Genomic DNA, 19,716 nt, shown 5'->3' on the forward strand with positions numbered 1-19,716 from the left:
AGCTCGATGCTCTCTCCAGAATCGGCAGAGTAAAGAAATCTCAACCTTAAAGCCCCCCCCCCCCCTCTTTCCACTCTCCAAGGCAAGAGGTTAGCTGCTGATACACAATTAAGCATTTGCTCAAGTTTAATCTGATGGTAAGTGTTGCTCCAGCGAGTCTGGCCGACTGGGACGCGTCGAGCCGTCAGCTGAAGGGACAAAGAGGCCGTCAGCCGCTCTCGTCCATGATTTCTCTCTCTTGTTTTGTGAGTGAATATCAAAATAAAATGCAAGTAACCTGTTATTATTCTGCACTTACGAAGTGGGGTGTAAGTGGATGAAAATTGATCCAGCCGACTGAAAAGGGGGTTAAGTGTGTTTGCCCTATCGACTCCAACCCGAAAACGATGGTTATATAAAACACTCATTTCTCTCCCATTAGCAGATGAAGCCACAACCAAGTATTATTAGAGGGCCACATTGTAGCACTGCTCCAAGACATTTTGTTGCTGCTAATGGCCCCTCGGTCCAGAGGAGGAGGAGGAGAGGAAAATAACGAGGATTTCTTGGCTCTGTTGATACAAATCGAGACGGTTTTCTACTAAAGATGTTTGTGGCGAAGCTGCCGTGGCAGGTTGTGAATGATCTTCTCAGAGAGGTGAGGAGTCATCTTAAATGGGACCTGTCATGTCAGCAAATGCAGCTCGGAGCCGACGAGCGGCCGTGAGCATTATGGATTCTCTCAGGATTGTTTGTACACTATCATTAGCGAGGGTCACCTCCCAATCTCCAGTTAATTGATAGCCTGTCAGTCTGCGGAGTGGAAAGTCCGTCTTAGTGCAGCGTGGTAGAATTTGTTTGACGCCTTTTTCACGATAATGTTGATGGAGGAGTGTCTGCGGTCAGAATGGATCTCAGCAGGAGGGCCACACGTTTGATTTTAGTGTGCGACTCGTGTGTGTGTGTGTATATAATTTACCAGCCCGTTCATTTGAATACCATCTGTGTGCATTGCAGGACTTGTTGAGGCAACCTGACATCAAACCTGCTCTACTGGTCGCTGTTGTACCTGCCTTGCCCAAGGGTGCAGCCGTTGAGCTTCACGTAACCGCCGTCCAGGATGATTACACCGAGAGGACTTCCTGTCACATGACGGTGAAGGTGGCGTGCGGGTCCATAGAGTGCTGCACCCTGATGTCCGCCGACAAGGGCAGCGCGTCACTCTCCCTCTCCCTGGCCGTGCCCGCTGATGACCCGGAGGTCAAGGACGTGCAGGAGGTAACGGAAGCAGTCGCCGACACGTTCAAGAAAGCCGTGAAGAAGATGGATGCTGAGCTGGTGCCACTGTGCGCCCGCGTGTTCTACAAGCGCGGCCACTCGCTGGCACAGCAGATCATTAAAGGTACGTCAGCGTATCTCACTCAAGACACTACACACAGGGCTTTTAAAAACCGGTCAAATATTTACACGCATTAAGAGGATTCATCCTAAATGAGCGGTTACACTTCTGAGGCCCACCGCTCTCGTGAAGTGAGGCCCCAGCGTCGCTGCATTAATGAAAACAAAGTGACAGCCCGTCTCTCTCTCTGCGCTCTCCTTTCAAAGAAAGTTTGAGCTGAGGCTGGTTAAGTAAACTCCATAAAGTATTCCAGAGAGCAGCCTCTCCAGAGGATATCCGCCGCTTCCTGTGTTTAATTATTGTAAGTCATTTTGTTGTGTCTGCACTGTTGTACAGTAACCCGAGCAGCTGGCAGTCTTTTGTCATCATTACACTTTTATACGCCACCATCTCCTGCTCCCAGGATTCTAGGTTCTCACCGAGACATATGTGCTGCAGGAATTTGTTTCATCCTGAGAGATGTTCTCTCCGAGGGGGAACGGGGCCGACGTGCACATCGATCACACGAGCTCACTTGTCAAATCAAAAGCCGGAGCAGTCAATTAACATTTTTGAATCCGTGCCAAACTAGCCATCTTACTGTCATCTTCAGCTTCGACACGACTCATCTTATGGAGGATATGAAATTAGGGTTAACTGTGATGAATGATAAGAATATGCGTTGATGTGTGCGACAGAACAAAGGAAGTATTTGTTGTGTTGCCTGAATATTTATAATTTGTATTGAGCATTGCTTCATGATATATACTATGCTTGTCATTTATTTTGTTTGTCATTATCTTAAATGGAAGAGTTCACCGAGAGGATATTATTAATATTTCTCAATGTACATTTTAAATAAGAGATTCTCGTATGAATAATATGATGTTTTTGTAAATAGAAGCCTTGTACTCTGTACGATGGCTCATTGGTTTTCTGGGGCACAGTCAACCTAGATCTTTACCCTTGACATGTGTGTGTCGTTGATTATAGGCTGCACTGGCCACTTCCCTAAAACCATTTACTGACTCATCATCGAGCTGGAATCTGTTACCTTACTCTGCACGCACAGCCCGGCCCTGGGAGCCCCCCCCACGGGCGTCTTCACGGGTCACAGCCCCTGCTCATTGGGTGATGAATCCAAAAAGTCAAAGGAAGAAAAGTAACACCTCTGGCGCTCAGCCTGGCAACTGCTGCTGTCAGCGGGCAGACGGACAACAAGGCTGGAGCAGAATGTGACTGAACAACCCCCCCCCCCCCCCCCCCCCCCCATCCCTCCTCCGGTTACTTGCGTCAGGATTTACAGCTGAAAGACATGACATATGCTCCAAATGAAACCTTTAAACATCTTGTCTCAACCTGTTACTTACGATAGAAAGGTTCTCTCAAAGATAGGCCCCGCGCAGCTCCACCAAAACCAGCAGAAGCAAGCTGGTGTGAGCACAGCAGTGAAGTGGTTTTCACATGCGTGGCCCTGTTACAATAGAACAGTGTGATGGGAGTAATGGTTTCTACAAACTGATCCTTTCTGGTCTTCAATCAGATGCACGATGGTCGAGAAATATAAAAAAAGTGATAGACAGATTCCACCATTTATTAGTAGGATTAGTTCGGTTAACAAACAGTTGCCCATTTACACATTCAGTAAGTATGGAACAATATTTATATTAACAAACATAACAAATAAAGTATATGGTTACAACCAAAATGCTCCATTATGGTAATTTGACAGTTGCTGTTTGTTGCTGGGCAGGAAATGAACCAGAGCTGTAAAGTGATTTGCTGCAAAACTAAAATAATAAGCTAAAAGACACTAAACCTAAAAACACTAAAAGGGGAATTACAGAGTCATATAATAATTCTCTATGGGTTTATAACAATGAGGGACTACTTTCAGATCCAAACAGTGATATGACTTTGATAAAAGCTGCTTTAAGGCACTTCTCTGTGGCTCCTCCTCCACACACTCAGCCCCTCCGCCTCTGTTCTCATTCTCCTACGATCACATGAATGATCTTCATGCGCAGTTTCTAATTAAATTCCTGTTTGCCGGTTAATTTGACCAGTTTGGAAGTCAGTGTAGCACGTATAAAAAGCACTGGCTCTGGGCCTCGGCCACTGCTTAAAAGCCCCATAAGCCCGGCAGGCATCGGCTGTGCCACTCCCCCCTTATACCACAGCCTTCCCCGACAGTGAAACCCCTTCTTCTATTCACTTAAGCTTATAATATATATGTATTAATTAGTTTTAAAAAAAGCTGTTGGCATTGCAGGGATTTGTATTGGTTTAGTTTTAAAAACACAGAGATTTAGCAGCAGCCCTTTCAGCTCCCTGTGTTCTCTCCGTGAAGCAGAATAATGGCCGGTCCTCTTGGGTAGATGGTTTAGTTCCATCCCATTGCTAATGTGATGGCTTTTGAATCTTCCTGCCTGGGCCTCTCAATGGGGCTCCCCGTGCGGGGGGGGCTGTGAGACCAGGGGACCGGGTGAGTGATGGGAGGTTCTCAAACGATTTTTTTTTGTGTGACTTAAAAGAAGAATTTCCAGGGATTGGGGCAAAGCGGTCTGTGTAATTACTCGCTTATAACTAAAAAAAGAACTGCATGGTCGCTCGAGTCACCTTCACCCCCCTCTCGTGTCTTTCACCCATGGTCAAACAGGCATGTCTGTGTACGCACACACCGACAGAGATCTCACATAGAGAGCACAGTTATTTCCTATCTGTTCATACAAAGATTAAAACGTCCCGACTTAAAACGGACTCGGTGCTAAAGGTGCGATAAAGGGAGCGTTTCTTCTCCCAGTACAACCACCCCTCTGGTCTGTGATATCCAGGGCTCGTTGTGTTGTCAGCGAGCCTTCTCCAGAGGATCCCGCTTCCCAGGGTGCATCACATGCTCTGATAACACATATTTAGGCTTTAATGCCCTCTGAAATCTCCCTGTGTTCAGTGGGAGCCTTTTAAGCTGTAGTGCATATTGGCTAATTAGCGTGTGTGGGCTCTTTGTGAGGATGGTTGTCACGCTGCGTGCGCTTCGAATGAAAGAGAATGAGGCTTATTAAATAGTTCTGAATTGCTCGTGAAACCTCCTGTCCTGGTTTTGCTTCCCTACAAGTTCACTCAGATGTCAGACAGCAGCAGTGCGGCACCGGTAGATGTTATTAAAAGACCTCCAGACTGAGTTTGACGTCTCAGACTCTAGACAACTGGTCCAGATTTTCATTTCTACACACAGAATATCAGACAGATGTCACTGTGAATGTCGAGAGATTGATGTTTCTGATAGTGTGAGCACAATATCCTGTGTAGACTACTGCCACATACAGCAATGTGTATTGTAACACAATAAATAATGATCTATGGTGTCGTTACCCATGTATAGTGATGTATCCTATGGCGTAACCGCAAAAGCCACAGCTGCAAAAGCAACACAATGGAAACACAACCACAACGGAAGTGAGCAACAATTGATGTTGACAATGAAACAAGCAGAGTCGGTTACTGCGGTCAAGTGAGTCGTCTTTTATGAAAACCCGGTCCAGCCAGATGGCGTTTCAAATATGGTGCTTGTCTATTTGAGGAGTTACGGTACAGGTGCTTGGAGCGAACACCTTTACCGTGTGGTGTCGTCACTTTTGCATTTGCCGCCTTATCTCACCAACACACTACTGCTCTCCCTGATGTGTAACTCTGGTCCGGCCGTGTTGGATCACGTTGACCACACCCGAGTCCCCCCCGTCCCAACATGCTGTTACACAGGAGGGAATGAGAGAGGACAGTCAACCATGAGACAGGAACACTTGTGACCAATTAGCTCGCGGAGCAGAAGAGGGAAGAGGCAGGATCCCAGCGGGCTGCTGCTAAATAGACGGGCTGTCATCGGGACTGGGCTCTGAGACGCGCAATGAATTCTCACATGCCTGTCCACTGTCCATCTGTAGTCCGGCAACTCACACACATGCACACAAACACACACTCACACTTACTAACAAAATCTCTCAGCTCCTGAGCAGTACTCCCAACACAGCTTCGTAACATCCCACCACAACAGGAGAAGGGGATCCATTCCACTAGACCCCCCCCCCACCAAGCTGCTGCTCAGTTGTCCAAAGGGTATGCCACAGTTGCCCCCCCGCCCCTTCCCTTTGCGTCGGTGTGTTTGCTTGTATGTATGTTCAAGTTTGGGAGGGGTAGCTTAGAGTTCAGTCCTTGTTGACCATATGTCTGCGCTGCAGGAGGTTGAAATGGGGGGGGGGGGGGCTTGCAATCTGCCATGGATGTAAGAATGCCAATCATTTGTAAACAGGCCCATGTTCCCCGGTCGAAGGGTTAAGTGCAGCCTCCGTCCTGGGACTGCCCCGGTGGGACGGCTATTTGAGATCCTCCAGTTCAAATTCTCACGAAACTAACGACTTGTTCTTCTTTTACCCCCCCCAACCCCCCCACACCCCCCACTGCCCTCTTGAACCTCTCCCCGCCAGGACTTGAAGAAAGTTTAAGACGCTCCCTGGAAGGGTCCAGTCCGTCAGTGGCCCTGGTTCCAGTCCTGGACTTGCCCGGCTCCCAGATCCTCCACCTGTCCTGCTGGCTCAGTTTGTAGAAACCCAGCCAGTGTCAACAGCCGGACTCCGGTGATCCACGGCACTGGAATTCAGCGGGTCGCTTGTGGAGGAGCCGCCCTGACAGCCCGACACCTAATGACTTACTGCCGCTGATGGTCCCGTGGTAAGTCACTTAAAACCAGGACCATCAGCGACTGTGGAAAAGAAAATAAACAACCTGCAGAGCTGCTCATTAATATCGAATGCTCATCAGCGCCGGTCGTCGAAATGCAAACGCTCCGTCTCCAAGTGGTTTTGTCGGTGTGCGGTTTCCGAGGAAGTGTTTATTCCACTTCACAGCCCGGAACTTTGGCCGTTAATCCTCGGTGTCCTCGGCCGGAGCTGTGGCCTCTGTGAGCAGCTGTTGCTCTGCCCGCGGAGATGAGACTTGTGGAACTTCGAGCAAACCCCCAGCCGGCATGCCAGCGGACAAGAGAGCCCAGTCTACAAACAGAGACAGTAGCAGCGTCTCATTCCTACGAGGCGATAAACTCTATCCCCCCCGAATCCTACTGGTTCTGGTGGAATTTCTCTTAGCACGCTAACTAACACCCCTCATAAAGGCCCAGCGCCACCATTCACACCATCTGTTCAGTTGTAAACCTATAGATTTACTGTGTGTCTGGTGTGTAGCCGTGTGTAATGTGTGCGGATGAGTGTGTGTGTGTGTGGGGGGGGGGGGGGGGGGTTGTGTTTCTGTGCTCTCATGGTCCATGGGATTCAAGGTGTGTTATTATTGTGTAATGGGCAATCAGCACCAAGCACCAGAAAAGATTAAGCCTCTTTATGTTTTGTATTGATTCTAAGGCAGCCTGGTTAATAGGAGAGAGACGCTACCACACACAGCTGCAGGGCACGTGTGTGTCTGTGTGTGTGTGTGTGTGTGTGTGTGTGTGTGTGTGTGTGTGTGTGCGTGTGTGTCAGTGTGACGACGTAGGGGAGAAAATAACACCATTAACCATTGCTCCTGGAAGATTTCTTTTCTCAAAGATCATGAACCATATTGACGACCGGGTTGGAATGCATCTTCACTCCGGCTGTTCTCTTCCTGGCGCCCGTGATGGCGGGAGAGAGACGGTGGAGCGGAGCTATTGATCCTCGCCCCTCCACAATATTGTTTTGATTGTTGTTATCAAAAATTGAACAATAGAGCCCGAAGATTTTTACTGAGACTTGAAAAAAAACACAAACAAGCAATTATTAATGAGGGCGAGCAAAGCAATGCCCCGTAAATATAAACCGCGTGTTAATGTTCACGCACGTGGTTTTAAAAAGTCCCCACCAGGGGGAGATCCAGAATTTCTTTGAATGATGCAGCTGTCGGATCAGTGCTAAGATATGGGTTGTTGTTTTTTTCCCACAAAGTACTTTTATTATGTATTTGTATACTTCAATCAAGTAAATAAAACAAATATATTCCATTCACAGGTAGATTGACACTCAAGGCTCAACAGTCCCTTTAAATTCATTCAAACTGTACCCTGGTAAATATCGGTTCCCTGAAGGTGCCTTATCTTTCATTCTCTGGGGAAATAAGTTCAACTGTCAAAAAAGCATCCACAAAAAAATAACTGCATTCATAATATTAAAGGATGTAGGGGAATTAAAGTTATCCCAGGATGTAGTTCCCGATCCACATCTGCACCAGTATTTAATGATTCCAGGTTTTGTTTCATCTCAAAACAAGGAAATGGACGCGAGTGAAAACACAACTTCCACGGTGGAGGTAAAGCAGTTAAACCCAAGAAACAAAACACATCATCCTGTGGGAATTTGTTTCAATGACATGTTAGTTCTGCACCGGATTTCACTATTAAAATTCAAACTTGCGAGATGATTCCTTGTTTGTCACTTGGTGGAAATGACTAAACCAAAACTCAATGCCCGATGACCACGTGTCAATCACGCTGCCAACACCGCACGCCGTCTCTCAGCGGCCATGTTTTCATACAAACGTGGTTGAAGCCACCAGTGTATCCTCACACCCTCGTCCCAGCCGGTACGACGGCCCGTGGCAGACACATTTGTTTGTGTCCTCACCGCAGCGCCCTGTTTTCTTCACGGAATGAGAAAAGACAGGGTGACATTTGGTTTCCTCACATGTTTTGTCAAATGTAGAGTTTTGACCGAGCTGACCTGCAACCACGCGGCAAACCCCGACTAGCTGCTGTGGCTAACGCTGTCCTTTGTGTGCAGCGTACCAGCCCGCGGCCCTTGTCATTGTGGCCTTGTACATGGACTTTAAACTCTGCGTTTCCCCCTCCAGGCAAAACCAGGCTGATGTGTGTGTGTGTGTGTGTGTGGGTGTGAGTGTGTATTTGTGTGTGTTTGTGTGTGACTCGCCCTCCCCACAGCACTGGGGCTACAGTATAGGATTCTTGCTCAGGAGCGACCGAGCTGCACAAGACGCCTCCTCACGCTGTCGTCTGTTTGCCTCCATGGCTGCTGTTTGTTTTGTTTCTATGTTTGAGTCATTTTTTGTTTCATAATGCATTGATTTATTCTCCTGGCATTTTGTAAACGCATGATTATGCAGTCACTGCTCTGACTTAATTAAATTTGCTCTATCTGCTTGACTGGCAAGCCATCACATGCTATTGAGTGGTGTCTGCTGCCCTCTTGTGGTCAACGGAAAGATTGCAACTTGAGACTATAGAGCTTTTTTTTTTTACTTATAGCCTGAGAGCCTCATTATCTCAAAGATCACTTTTAATAATGCCTTAGATTCTAAATCATCCAATTCCAAACATTACTCAATATTTTCAACTGCTATCCCTTTTATTAAATCTCCACCCAGAAGCGGATGTTTTTACACTTTATTGTTGATTTATTTGTTAACAATATTACACAAAAACAATTTCACTGATTTCCACCAAACTTAGCAGGGGGATGATGCCTGGGCCTGGAAAGAACACATTAAAGTTTGCTGAGGAAACTGCTGGTGGATCCAAGAATAGCATAACAGAGCATTTTTCTTCATTATTTTTAACTTTTCAGAGAATAGCCCACAGATTTGATTTTCCATAATTTGGGATGATGTCTTATTACTGATCAATTGTTTAGGTTATCACAGCAAGTCTTCCTTAGGACTCAGGACTGTCTGGCCGTGTGTTAGGTCGGTGCTCGAACTATCATAGTTTGTAAGTATTTTGGTACAAAACACCAAACACAGAGGTAGTTCATCACATATATATATTGGCAACAAATGGCACACAATCCTCTGACACAGCAAAGGAGAGCAGCCGCACTGGTTTCACACTCAGATGTGTTGTGTATCGATCATCGGAGACCAACATGAACATATAGTTAATAACACTGGTGTGACATATCTTCAGTACAACCCAGCCCTGTGGATATTAAACTGATTATAATCACTTCCATTCATACCTACTCATCAGGGCCTTCTGAGCAAAGGAACTGTATATGTACATTTTAATATTATACCAGACATTATTTTATAGACTTCACAGCAATGTGATGTACAGTTTATATCTGGTAAAATATAAAACTATACTCCCAGTTTTTGTTGTCAATAAAAGGGTGTATATGATATAATCTGAGTCCATAAATTATTTTGTTGCGTAATGAATAACATTGTTTAATACATATGGGTAAATGGAGATGCAGTGTTTAATTGGAAGGTATTGGAAGCCAGAATAACATCAATTGACAGTACAATAATTTCCCTGGCTACAAATGTGTGAAGATGTGAAAAATAATTCATTCATTGATTGTAAATATAAATTTAAAATCGATAAATTATACAAACAAGTGGGGGAAAAGTATTATTTACAAATACCTAAATGATTGAACTTACAAAATCAAAAGGGAGCAAGAAGAAGTACAAAGTATGATTCTCACAATGTTTTTATTATATTCACTATATAAGTAGACAATGCTACTGTTGATTTATATTTGATCTATTCATTATTATTTTGTCATTTCTGTGCGCAGTCTTTTTTGATCACTGATAAAAGAAGGTGATTGATGGGATGTGTAGATTCACATCTGTATTCAATCTAAAAGATGAAACCTCTCTAATATCCAGGCCGAGATGTCTCCTCTCCTCTTCTGCACGTCTCCAGCGGATAGGAACCAAACACCTTTGTTTCTGGTCGAGACATTTCCAGCGACGGACACGCCTGTCCCCGGAAAAGGCCTCAGAGGCAGCTGCTCTGTTAGCTGCGAAGCTAACACGGTTTCACAACTTGTCAACTAACGATGAATCCACCTGTTGTAATGGAATTTTAAACATTCACAGTAAGTGATTGTGACGCGTAGATCAGTAATTCAACGGTTGTTGGTTAGTTTGGACGTTTGCTGCATGTTTTTGTTGTGTTGTTATTATCGCCATTGTCAAGCTGCTGTGTTTTCAGCGTGTGTTGTCGGTCACATGAGTTAAGTGCTGTACAATTATGTTACTGTCAAGTATTCTAGACATTATATTTCATAACTGTGGTTTTTTAAAGTTATATCAGGGGAGTTTGTTGTGTTGTTTTCTTTTTTATATTAACTTCCCCTTTGTGGAGTTCCTTGTTTTCAATGTTTGTGTTCTCTGCTTTGCTCCAGAGTTAAATAAGAACCAACGCCCATCGGTGACTTCAAGATGCACCGGTGCCCCGATTGTTCCAAAACGTTCCCATCGCCGTCCAAGCTGAAGAGACACCATCTGATCCACACGGGCCAGAAGCCCTTCAGCTGTGGATCCTGTGGGAAAGCCTTCAACCAGTCCCATCATTTAAAACTACATCTGCAGAACGTCCACCGCTCCCGGCCGCCAGCGGGCACGCCACCGGAGGTTACTTCAGCCAATCACCAGCGACCAAGCTGTGATAAACCAGCGGCGGGGACGAGCACACGTGGCAACTGGGCTGAAATCCCATCGACTGTGACTTCCTCTGTGGCCTCCCAGCCCCAGTGGAGAACCACAACTGTTTGTCTTCCCGTGTCAGAGACTGGAAACCAGTTCAAATCCATGTCCCATGGAACTGAAGGCACAGCGCCTGTCTCGTGTGATGTGGATCCGGTGCATCAGGATCAGGTTCATCCTGCCAAAAGACACACCTGCAAAGTCTGCTCAAAGTCCTTTCACTCATCTCTCCAGCTGTGGATTCACCTTCCAACTCACAACAAGTCCAAACCGCCCCCTGGGAGGGGCCAGAGCATCTTTAAGAAGGGCCCGTGGAGGATGAACTTTCAGTCACAGGAATCCAGAAGCGCCAGTAAAAGAATAATGTCTCTGAGACACCAGTGTCCTAAATGTCTGAAAGGCTTCTGCTCCCCGTCCAAGTTGAAACGACATTTCCTCATCCACACGGATCAGAAACCTTACTCGTGTTCAAGTTGCTGGAAAAGCTTCCGACAGAAGGGCCACTTGAAAACTCATTTAGGCTCAGAAAATAAATGCCCACTCTCTGCTGCCAATGCGAGACTGATTCTCCCCAATGACAGTAGAGCCTCACGTCTGCAGCCTGAGATGCAGCTTCAGCGTCCATCCAGTCATCAGGACTCGTCAGTGGAGCTCAAGCTACAATGTGAGATACGTGTGAATACTCTGCACGAACTGAACACGACTGAAATCAAGTTAAATTCATTAGTAAAACCCGAGCAGACGTTAAATCCGAGCTTTCAGTGTCACGAGTCAGGAGGACAAGGGTCGCAGCACCTGACACAAAAAGATGTGAAACCATTCCGATGCTTGATCTGTAACCGATCCTTTCGTTTAGAGGTGAATTTAATCCGTCATGGAAGAATTCACTGGAACCAGAAGGAATCGGGAAGTCCCACCTCTGTGCCAAACTGTCATAATGTGAAAATGTCCAATTCGGACGCAATCACACGTGTGCCTGAGCCCGAACCTGCCGACCTCATGGACTTCAACATCATTGTTAAACCAGAAATACAGAGAGAGGATCTCCGGGACTCTTTTCCTCTGGAGGCTGCGTCTGCTCCACCAGCAGAACAGCTGAGAGCAACAACCCAGCAGCGTAGAATCAACCCTTCACATCAGTGCCGCTCGTGTTCCAAAGGTTTTCCGTCCCCGTCGAAACTCAGGAGACACATGATGATTCACACGGGACAAAGGCCCTTCAGCTGTGAGTTGTGTGGAAAGCGCTTCCGGCAGAAAACCCACCTGAGGGTTCACTGTCGCACTCACCTGTTGACCAGGTACCAGAAGCAGAGGTCGCTGTACATCAACCGGCCGCCTTCACGCAGCGGTGGGTTCCACACCAGGCCGGCAGCAGACGTCCCGGTCCAGGAAGTGTTGGGACATAAAAAGTGTAATGAGACACTTACTAGTTGTGATGTGATCTCCGCAAAACAACCAGTTCAGACAACTTCTACAGCAAGTGTTCAGAATAATGTCAAGACAGAATCAGGGATCCAGTTGTTTCCACAAACCTCCAAGAAAAGGGAGGTTTTGCCGTTGATTACAGCTCCGAGAGTGAATAACACCCCGACTGCTAAACCAGTGCAAATTCATGGCAACACGCGACACCAGTGCTCCCAGTGTTCGAAGTGTTTCCCGAGCCCCTCTAAATTAAAAAGGCATGAGATGGTACACACAGGCCTTAAACCATTTCGGTGTCCCACATGTGGGAAAGCTTTTAGGCAGAGGACACATCTGAAGACACACGAAGCGGGACATTGTACGAGGAGACCGTCCCAACCTGTCAATCAGCAGGCGAGCATCAAAAAACTGAAAATAAATAATCAGCAGCCGCAGCAGCAGCTTTACCCGAGGATCACTGTTTGTTTCCCTTCTCTGCACCACTCTGTAAACACAAACACACACACAGTTAGTAATGGTGCGACAAGTAGAGACAAAAGTGTGCAGCATTGTACCGGGCCGGAAATACCTAACGCAAAAGTGAACAGTCCCTTTAAGACAAACGCCAAAAGCACTACTTGTAAAAAGAAGAAGCTTCACACGTGTCGAATATGCTGCAAGAACTTCTCTTCCCCCTACAAGCTCTCCAGGCACCTGCTCACTCACTCTGGTGTGAGGCCGTACAAATGCAGCTTCTGCAGCAAAACACTGACACAGCACGGACATCTGAAGTTACACGAGCGCAGGTGCAGACACAGAAGCAGGATCTCCGACTGTTCTCACAGAGAAATGGTGAATACCAACCGTCTCCAGGAAAAACCTGTTGAAAACCTTATATATTGTACAAATTTTAATTTGGATGCAGTAACAGAGCAGAGAGAGTCCAGCTATAGTCCAACCAGCGTCAGCTCGTTTACTGCTGGAGATTCAGCTTATTGTCCGGAGGCAATAGACTGGCTGGCAGTACCGGACACGGGCTTACAAGAGGAGAATTATGAACCAGGAGAAAAAGTGGATCAAGCTGCAGACAGTTCTAATCAGGCCTCAGATCAGTTTAGCTATTCGTTTCCCTCCGAGCTCGCCTTTGAAATAAGTAAGCTCATCCAAAATCAAAGCACTGCAGCTCCACCCTTGACTAATAATGTAGAAACACCCCGGCAGCGTGAAGGAGGGACGGCCGATTCCCTTGAAAACAAAGTGCTCAGCGATGTGAGCTCTGTGAATCTACTCCGGACAGATTCCCGAAGCGGGGACTGGTGTGAGCCGGTGATCGTGTTTGAATGTGGCGAGTGCACGACAGACTTCATGAGCGACGCCCACCTTGAGCAGCACCTGTGTCCTGCTCGGGTTCAACCTGAAGGGACCAAGGCGACCGCCAGGAACCGCTGTGACGTCTGCTTCAAACATTTTGTCTCCCCGTCCAAACTGGTGAGGCATTCTCTCGTCCACACGGGTCAGAGGCCGTTCACCTGTGACGTCTGTGGCAAAACCTTCACTCAGAGATCACATGTCACAACTCACAGACAGACTCATTGAGGGTGGGACACTGAGATGGTTCGGTTTGTGTGTGCAATGTTGTGTTTATCATATGTGATAAATATCATGTCTGTGTATATATATATATATATTTATGAAGTGTAATGTATCATATTTTTCCTCTAAATAAAAAATAAATTTGTATTTACCAGTGAATCTTGTACATTTCACTCTGCACAATTCTCAATATATATTGAAATAGTACATGTAATAGTAGTATGAGTTTTACTAGTTAATATATTGTTACCTGTACGTTCATTATAGTTTGTTTTATTTAAACTTCCAACCTCAACAAACTAAATGCACTGGTCCACCAGGAGTGTGCAGGACACTGTTTAGGACTTTCTTTGACATGTGATGCTACTGCTGTCTTTCACTCTGTCTTCTGGGAGTGTGGACGGACTGAGAGGGACAGAAAAAGACTGAACGAACTGGTGAGGAGAACCAGCTCAGTCCCGGTCTTCCCTTGGTGAGAGGAGGATGTTGAACTCCATCATGGAAATCACCTCTCCCCCTCTACACGACACCGTGGAGGCCCTGAGCAGCTCTTTCACCAGCAGGTGGCAGCACCGCAGCGTGAGAGGAAACGCTTCCACTGTGTCCTTCCATTCCCACTGATGTCAGACTCTACAACATCACATCAAATAAATACTGTCTGTTTTTGTCTATCATCACAATCCATTTAGGACGTGCACTATTCTTAACTATTTATACACTATATCGCACACTTCCTATGTAGCATTATCATATATATTTATCATACAGAACATTTCTGAGGAAAACCTTATGCTTTTACATTCTTGTGAAATCGACCTTTTACCTCTGCACTTTTCAGAAATACTTTTTCTGTAGTAAAGAGTGTAAATTATGAACCATCATGTGCCTAATGACTGCTTACTATGTCATACTGTGACACGATGTTTTGAGTACTTATTATGTTGCGTACTTATATGGTCCCTCTATAATTACACCAGAGATAAATCCTATACATATTGTAGAATTGACAATAAAGTTGACTCATGTACATTCATTTTTTATTTTATTTTGTTATTATTCTGTTGACTTCTTTTATTTATATTTGTATTTGATTAAATATGTGTATTCTGTCTGCTGTTGTAAGAAGAGGATTTCCCCGGCGTTGGATCAATAAGTTGTATCTTATCTTAATTAAAAGTTGTATTTTTGATAAGAGTAATATGAAGCGGGAGCGGAACTGTAGACCTGCAGTTAGTTGGAGGGGACGCTTTTCAGGGACGTACCCATTGAGGAAGTTGTTCGCACACAGCGCGTTTTGCTTGTGTACGTGCGTAACGAAGCTTTGAGCGTCGCTCCACACATGTTTTAAAACACACAAAGGTTAGTTACACTCACTTTGTATTTATACACACACTGAGACTGTTGATACCGATGTTATGATAAAAAACTAAATACAATCACCTGTATATTTGTAACGCTAGCTAGTTAGCCTAGCTCGTTGTCTGATATTGTTAAACCGCTATCAGCTATCTGTGTTATTGTACAATGCTGTTTTTAAAATGGTGTTTTACGAGCGAAAAACTGCTTTTAGCGACTGTCACAACATTTCGAACTGCGCATGTGGAACAGTTCTAAACCTGCTAAACTTTAAATCTAGCTAGCTAACTTCCTCGCCACTATACGTAACGGAAAGCTCAGTTACCCCACGTTTTTGAACTTGGCCACGTTCCTAACTTGATCGTTTCCATCCACAGCATCTTTCAAACTGTGTTTCTACTATTTTCTTCTGTAGCCGCTCGAGAAGACAACCATGCAGAAGGAAACCCCCGCTAAAAAGGCTGCAGCTCCTTCTGTGTCCCAGATCAACGCTGAATATGTCACTCAGGTAATTTGAATTAAACCTGTGGTCGATCATGTATTGACATTAGTTTTAAGTGTTAATTTTCACCATGAGTTGAGCCATATCCATGATCCAATGGGCTTTTAGGTGAGCCGGATTTGGACTTGTTTACAAGACATGTTCTGTTATGATCCAAAGCTACCTAGGTGCAAAGATGGGGACGAATGGGAGAAGTTTACCTTTTACAGAGGACTTGAGGATTTGTACTACGGATAAAAATAATATCTGTGAAGGCTCTCGGCCGTCCAGGTATCTTCAGGAGTTGTAGCAAGTCCAGTTTTCTACTTGTACAACTCCTGAAGGTGGATCAAATGACGTACAGTCTAGATATGAATCTCATTATAGTCGGAGAATGTTCCTCGCTCCACATTTGTGCGTATTTGTTATTAAACCAGAAAATGGGCACATTCAAGCCAGAAAGCCTCAACTGTTCGTTGTTATTTCACGTATACATTGTCACGTAATGCACTCATTGATTCAGGGGTATGAGCGGGTCGTCCACTAACCAGAGGGTTGGTGGTTTGACCCCTGGCTCCTCCAGTCTGCTTTCTGAGATGCACGATACTGAACCATCTGATAGAACAAGCGCAGCCTATAGTTGCTCTGTATGAACATGTGTGTGTTAAATGGGGAGAATGAACCACTTGACTACTATTCATTTTTTTCCCCTAATTTCTCGTTTCAGCTGGCTAATAAATATTGGGCTCCTCAGGCAAAGAATAAACTACCATTCGACCCTAAGGTGAGATATATCTGTTGTTGTTTCTCAAAGGTATAAACAGGTAGAATGTTTGTAGTTTTACAAGTATGTGGAAATGCTCTGGTATAGTTTTAGAGTATATGTTAGAGTAAATCCATACAAGCACATGCTATGTTTTTAGCATCGAGGTGGGGATCCTCTGTGTTTTCCTGCACTCACAGAATACTAACATCCTTTGCTGTTTGTTTAGGTGATGGAAGATGTTTATGAAAAAGAGATACTCAAGTCCAAGTAAGTAAAAAATACCTTCTTTACTTTCAGTGGAACTTTCTTTTAAAATCCAAATTACACATTGTATCACATATTCATGACGGTTTTAATGTATTTCCTTTCTGTTTTCAGATTTGCCATCAGAAAAATTATGCTGCTTGAGTTCAGGTGAGATATTGCACTCCCTCCGATTGCCTCTATTTATTAAGAAACCATCAACATTTAAAGAGATATAACAGCAACTGGTGGATTGATATTGACTTATTATTGTCTTAAATTTTTCAGCCAGTACCTTGAGAACTACCTGTGGGTGAACTACACTCCTGAGGTCTCCAGCAACGCCTACCTCATGTCCATTTGTTGCATCGTCAACGAAAAGTTCAGAGAGAATGTCCCAGCTTGGGAGGTAAACACAAATCCATTACTTTTCTGAGTTTAATAATCATCAGATGGTAATCCCAAGGTTTGAGGAGACAATATTTATACTCACACTTTTCTCTTTTCTGTTGTGTGGTGTCTCTCATCAGGTGTTCAAGAAGGAGCCCAAACACTTTCCTTTCTTATTCAAATGCATGATGAAAGCAGTGTTGGAAGGCGAGGAGACTGGCCTCACGCTGAAAGAACAAACCGTGCTGCTGGTCTTTCTGGACCACTGCTTCAACAGTCTGGTGAGAACCATGAAGCTGACTTTTTAACGTCTAGACTCACCAACTGGAGACATGAGTCCCACTGGGAATAACTTGTTCCTCTGCAAGAAGGATGAATGACCATGTTTTTTGTTTAAAACAGTACATATTTTACTGAGAGTCTTCTCTTAATATTTTGATCACAGTGATAAGTGGTTAAAGTCTTTCTCTCATAAAACCTGGTCACGTAGATTTTATTTAGAAAATTCTGTGTCGCTTACCACATCAGTTTGAAAGCAGAGAACAACCACTGTAATATAAACTCAAATTGAGATTTTCTATTTTTTTTAAATTAGCCATTTACTTTTATCATATACATCTTAATAATGCTATTAATTACTCTAACTTGTTGTGGAAGATGTGACTTGAAGGCTTTAGGATGAGAATTCAGATAATCTGAGTTTTACCTATTAATGTTTGCAATGGCAAAATGCCTTGTTGTGGAAATGAAGACAATGGATTGTAATGTCCACTAGGTGGCAGTCCCATACCAAGCAGTCCTAGCTGGGTGAACTCCCATCTCTATCTTCTGCAGCCGCATTAAACCACTGGGAAGCACTGCAGATGGCTCACTTTAAAATCTGCTGTGATAGCCCACTGCACTTTGATTGTATCATATAAAGGCCTCTAAATATTTTAGGTGCAGACTTTTATTATGAGACGAAGTGTAATGAAAAACGGTCACGTGTAGTATATTTTGACAACCCCCCCCCCTCTTTCTCTCTCTCTCTCTCTCTGGTCTCTCTCTGGTCTCTCTCTCTCCCAGGAGGTGGATTTGATCAGGGAACAGGTGCAGCAGCTCATCTCTCTGCCGATGTGGATGTGCCTTTTACCAGTAAGATGTCAACCTATTACCCTAATTGAGTTCCCCTGGTGGTTATCGGCACACACAAAGTACTGACTCTGCTCGATAATGCCGTCGAAGAGAAGAGCGTCATCGCTGTGACACCAGCCCTTAAGATGGAATAGATTCTACTGATTTGTCTCTGTCATGTTTTCAGTCTCGACTCCAACACGAGCTGAAGAAAGTTCCAAAGCTGCAGAAGTTCTGGAATCTAATAAAGAAGAAATCCGATAAGATGGAGGCCGATGCAGCTGAGCAGTAATTTTATTTTCTTTGCTTGCTTGGTCAGATTTACCCAGACAGGGAACTCATATTGCAGAGCTCTCCTCTGATTTCAGTTTTTCTGTGTGTCTCCCCCAGGGCGGAAAAGGAGAGGACCTTCCTCTCGGCTCTCATTAAGAAGTTTCTCGGCGTTCTCATGTCAATACCGCCATCAGGTAAACAAAATAAATTATATTTATTTCCCTTGGGATCTTATTGTGTTGTTGCATCCAATGACTTAGCATGGAATTCCCTCAGCAACAGCAGGGGCCATTAGATCTTGGCTGTATTTCATGAAAATAACCTCATCCCTGGTTTAGATTTCCGCCTCCAAATTCTTGTTAAAGTTAATAATCGGGTTATGTTCCGGTGACTCTGTTCTCAAAAAACGTATTTTCGTGGTCTCTTGTTAACTCTCTGTGCATGATCAATATACTTAGGCTTTTCTCAAGCTTTTACAGGGTCAGAGACAATGTCATTCAAACCTTAGTGTCAGTCTGAAACACAATATTACCCCTTCATCACTATTCTAGTTCCACCACTGCCTCCTTTCTTTTTGAGTCGTGTGAATGCAGATGGAGCATGTGGTCCAGCTGCCATTGAGCCACCAGCACTGACTACTGTGTTGTAATGCAGGCTGACACAGAGGCCCCCCCACCTGAATGCTAAAAACAGAATACATGCATTTGTGTGTTTAGGTAGAATTCAAACCTGACACACTAGATTATGATCTAAAGGCCAGCAGGAGTCGCATCACTCTAATACTTGCTGCATGCCTCGACGTTAAGTGCACACACACACTCGCACACACACGCACAGCAACATGCTTAATGAGGGCTGAGGTCCCAGCATGCTGCTGTGCTGGCAATGCAGTATCTCATAGTGCGGCTCACACACCCAGCATGGCACCTTGGTGTTGTCCACATGCATTTGTTGTTCTCATGTCCTTGGTGATAACCGCACAACCTCCTTTCCATTGCTCCATCAGATCTTTTTTATTTTTGGCATTGAATGTGCATACCGTTGCGTCTGCTTCTCTGTCAGGTTGCATTTGTCATTGACAACATGTATTCTCTGATCTAAAGTGAAGTGCTAACCTCCATGATCTTCCTCCATTTTCCACAGAGGCCGTCTGCATGGACAAAGTACATTATTGTGAGCGATTCATTGAGCTCATGATCGATCTGGAGGTAAGACACAGCCCTCGTGCACCATGACCTTATTCAGCACATATGACATTGTGCTATTTAACTC

The 19,716-nt window shown here is 44.8% G+C and overlaps 3 protein-coding genes across 6 annotated transcripts in view; all 3 read left to right on the forward strand.

Moving 5' to 3' along the window:
• The window catches only part of dph6 (diphthamine biosynthesis 6), a 58,545-nt gene extending 51,922 nt beyond the window's left edge, over positions 1 to 6,623 (forward strand). Inside the window, exons 14-15 of the mRNA XM_053434000.1 lie at positions 997 to 1,381; positions 5,839 to 6,623. Coding sequence (XP_053289975.1) covers positions 997 to 1,381; positions 5,839 to 5,957 — 504 coding nt within the window. The 3' untranslated portion in view covers positions 5,958 to 6,623. The remainder of the gene's footprint in view (positions 1 to 996; positions 1,382 to 5,838) is intronic.
• Positions 6,624 to 10,082: 3,459 nt separating this feature from the next.
• On the forward strand, positions 10,083 to 13,854 carry LOC128450503 (zinc finger protein 770). Its single transcript, XM_053433999.1, has 2 exons — positions 10,083 to 10,218; positions 10,528 to 13,854. The coding sequence occupies exon 2, from the start codon at positions 10,565 to 10,567 to the stop codon at positions 13,823 to 13,825; it is 3,261 nt and encodes a 1,086-aa protein (XP_053289974.1). The 5' UTR covers positions 10,083 to 10,218; positions 10,528 to 10,564; the 3' UTR covers positions 13,826 to 13,854.
• Positions 13,855 to 15,062: 1,208 nt separating this feature from the next.
• Positions 15,063 to 19,716, forward strand: part of aqr (aquarius intron-binding spliceosomal factor) — a 46,121-nt gene continuing 41,467 nt past the window's right edge. For all 4 annotated transcript variants that reach the window (XM_053433995.1, XM_053433996.1, XM_053433997.1 and 1 more), the window contains exons 1-11: positions 15,063 to 15,181; positions 15,594 to 15,686; positions 16,387 to 16,443; positions 16,652 to 16,692; positions 16,804 to 16,839; positions 16,957 to 17,077; positions 17,199 to 17,339; positions 18,124 to 18,192; positions 18,359 to 18,459; positions 18,562 to 18,638; positions 19,588 to 19,652. In XM_053433995.1, coding sequence (XP_053289970.1) covers positions 15,612 to 15,686; positions 16,387 to 16,443; positions 16,652 to 16,692; positions 16,804 to 16,839; positions 16,957 to 17,077; positions 17,199 to 17,339; positions 18,124 to 18,192; positions 18,359 to 18,459; positions 18,562 to 18,638; positions 19,588 to 19,652 — 783 coding nt within the window. In that variant the 5' untranslated portion in view covers positions 15,063 to 15,181; positions 15,594 to 15,611. The remainder of the gene's footprint in view (positions 15,182 to 15,593; positions 15,687 to 16,386; positions 16,444 to 16,651; positions 16,693 to 16,803; positions 16,840 to 16,956; positions 17,078 to 17,198; positions 17,340 to 18,123; positions 18,193 to 18,358; positions 18,460 to 18,561; positions 18,639 to 19,587; positions 19,653 to 19,716) is intronic.

This window comes from Pleuronectes platessa, chromosome 11 (assembly GCF_947347685.1).
Source record: "Pleuronectes platessa chromosome 11, fPlePla1.1, whole genome shotgun sequence".
NCBI classification, from domain to species: Eukaryota; Metazoa; Chordata; class Actinopteri; order Pleuronectiformes; family Pleuronectidae; genus Pleuronectes; species Pleuronectes platessa.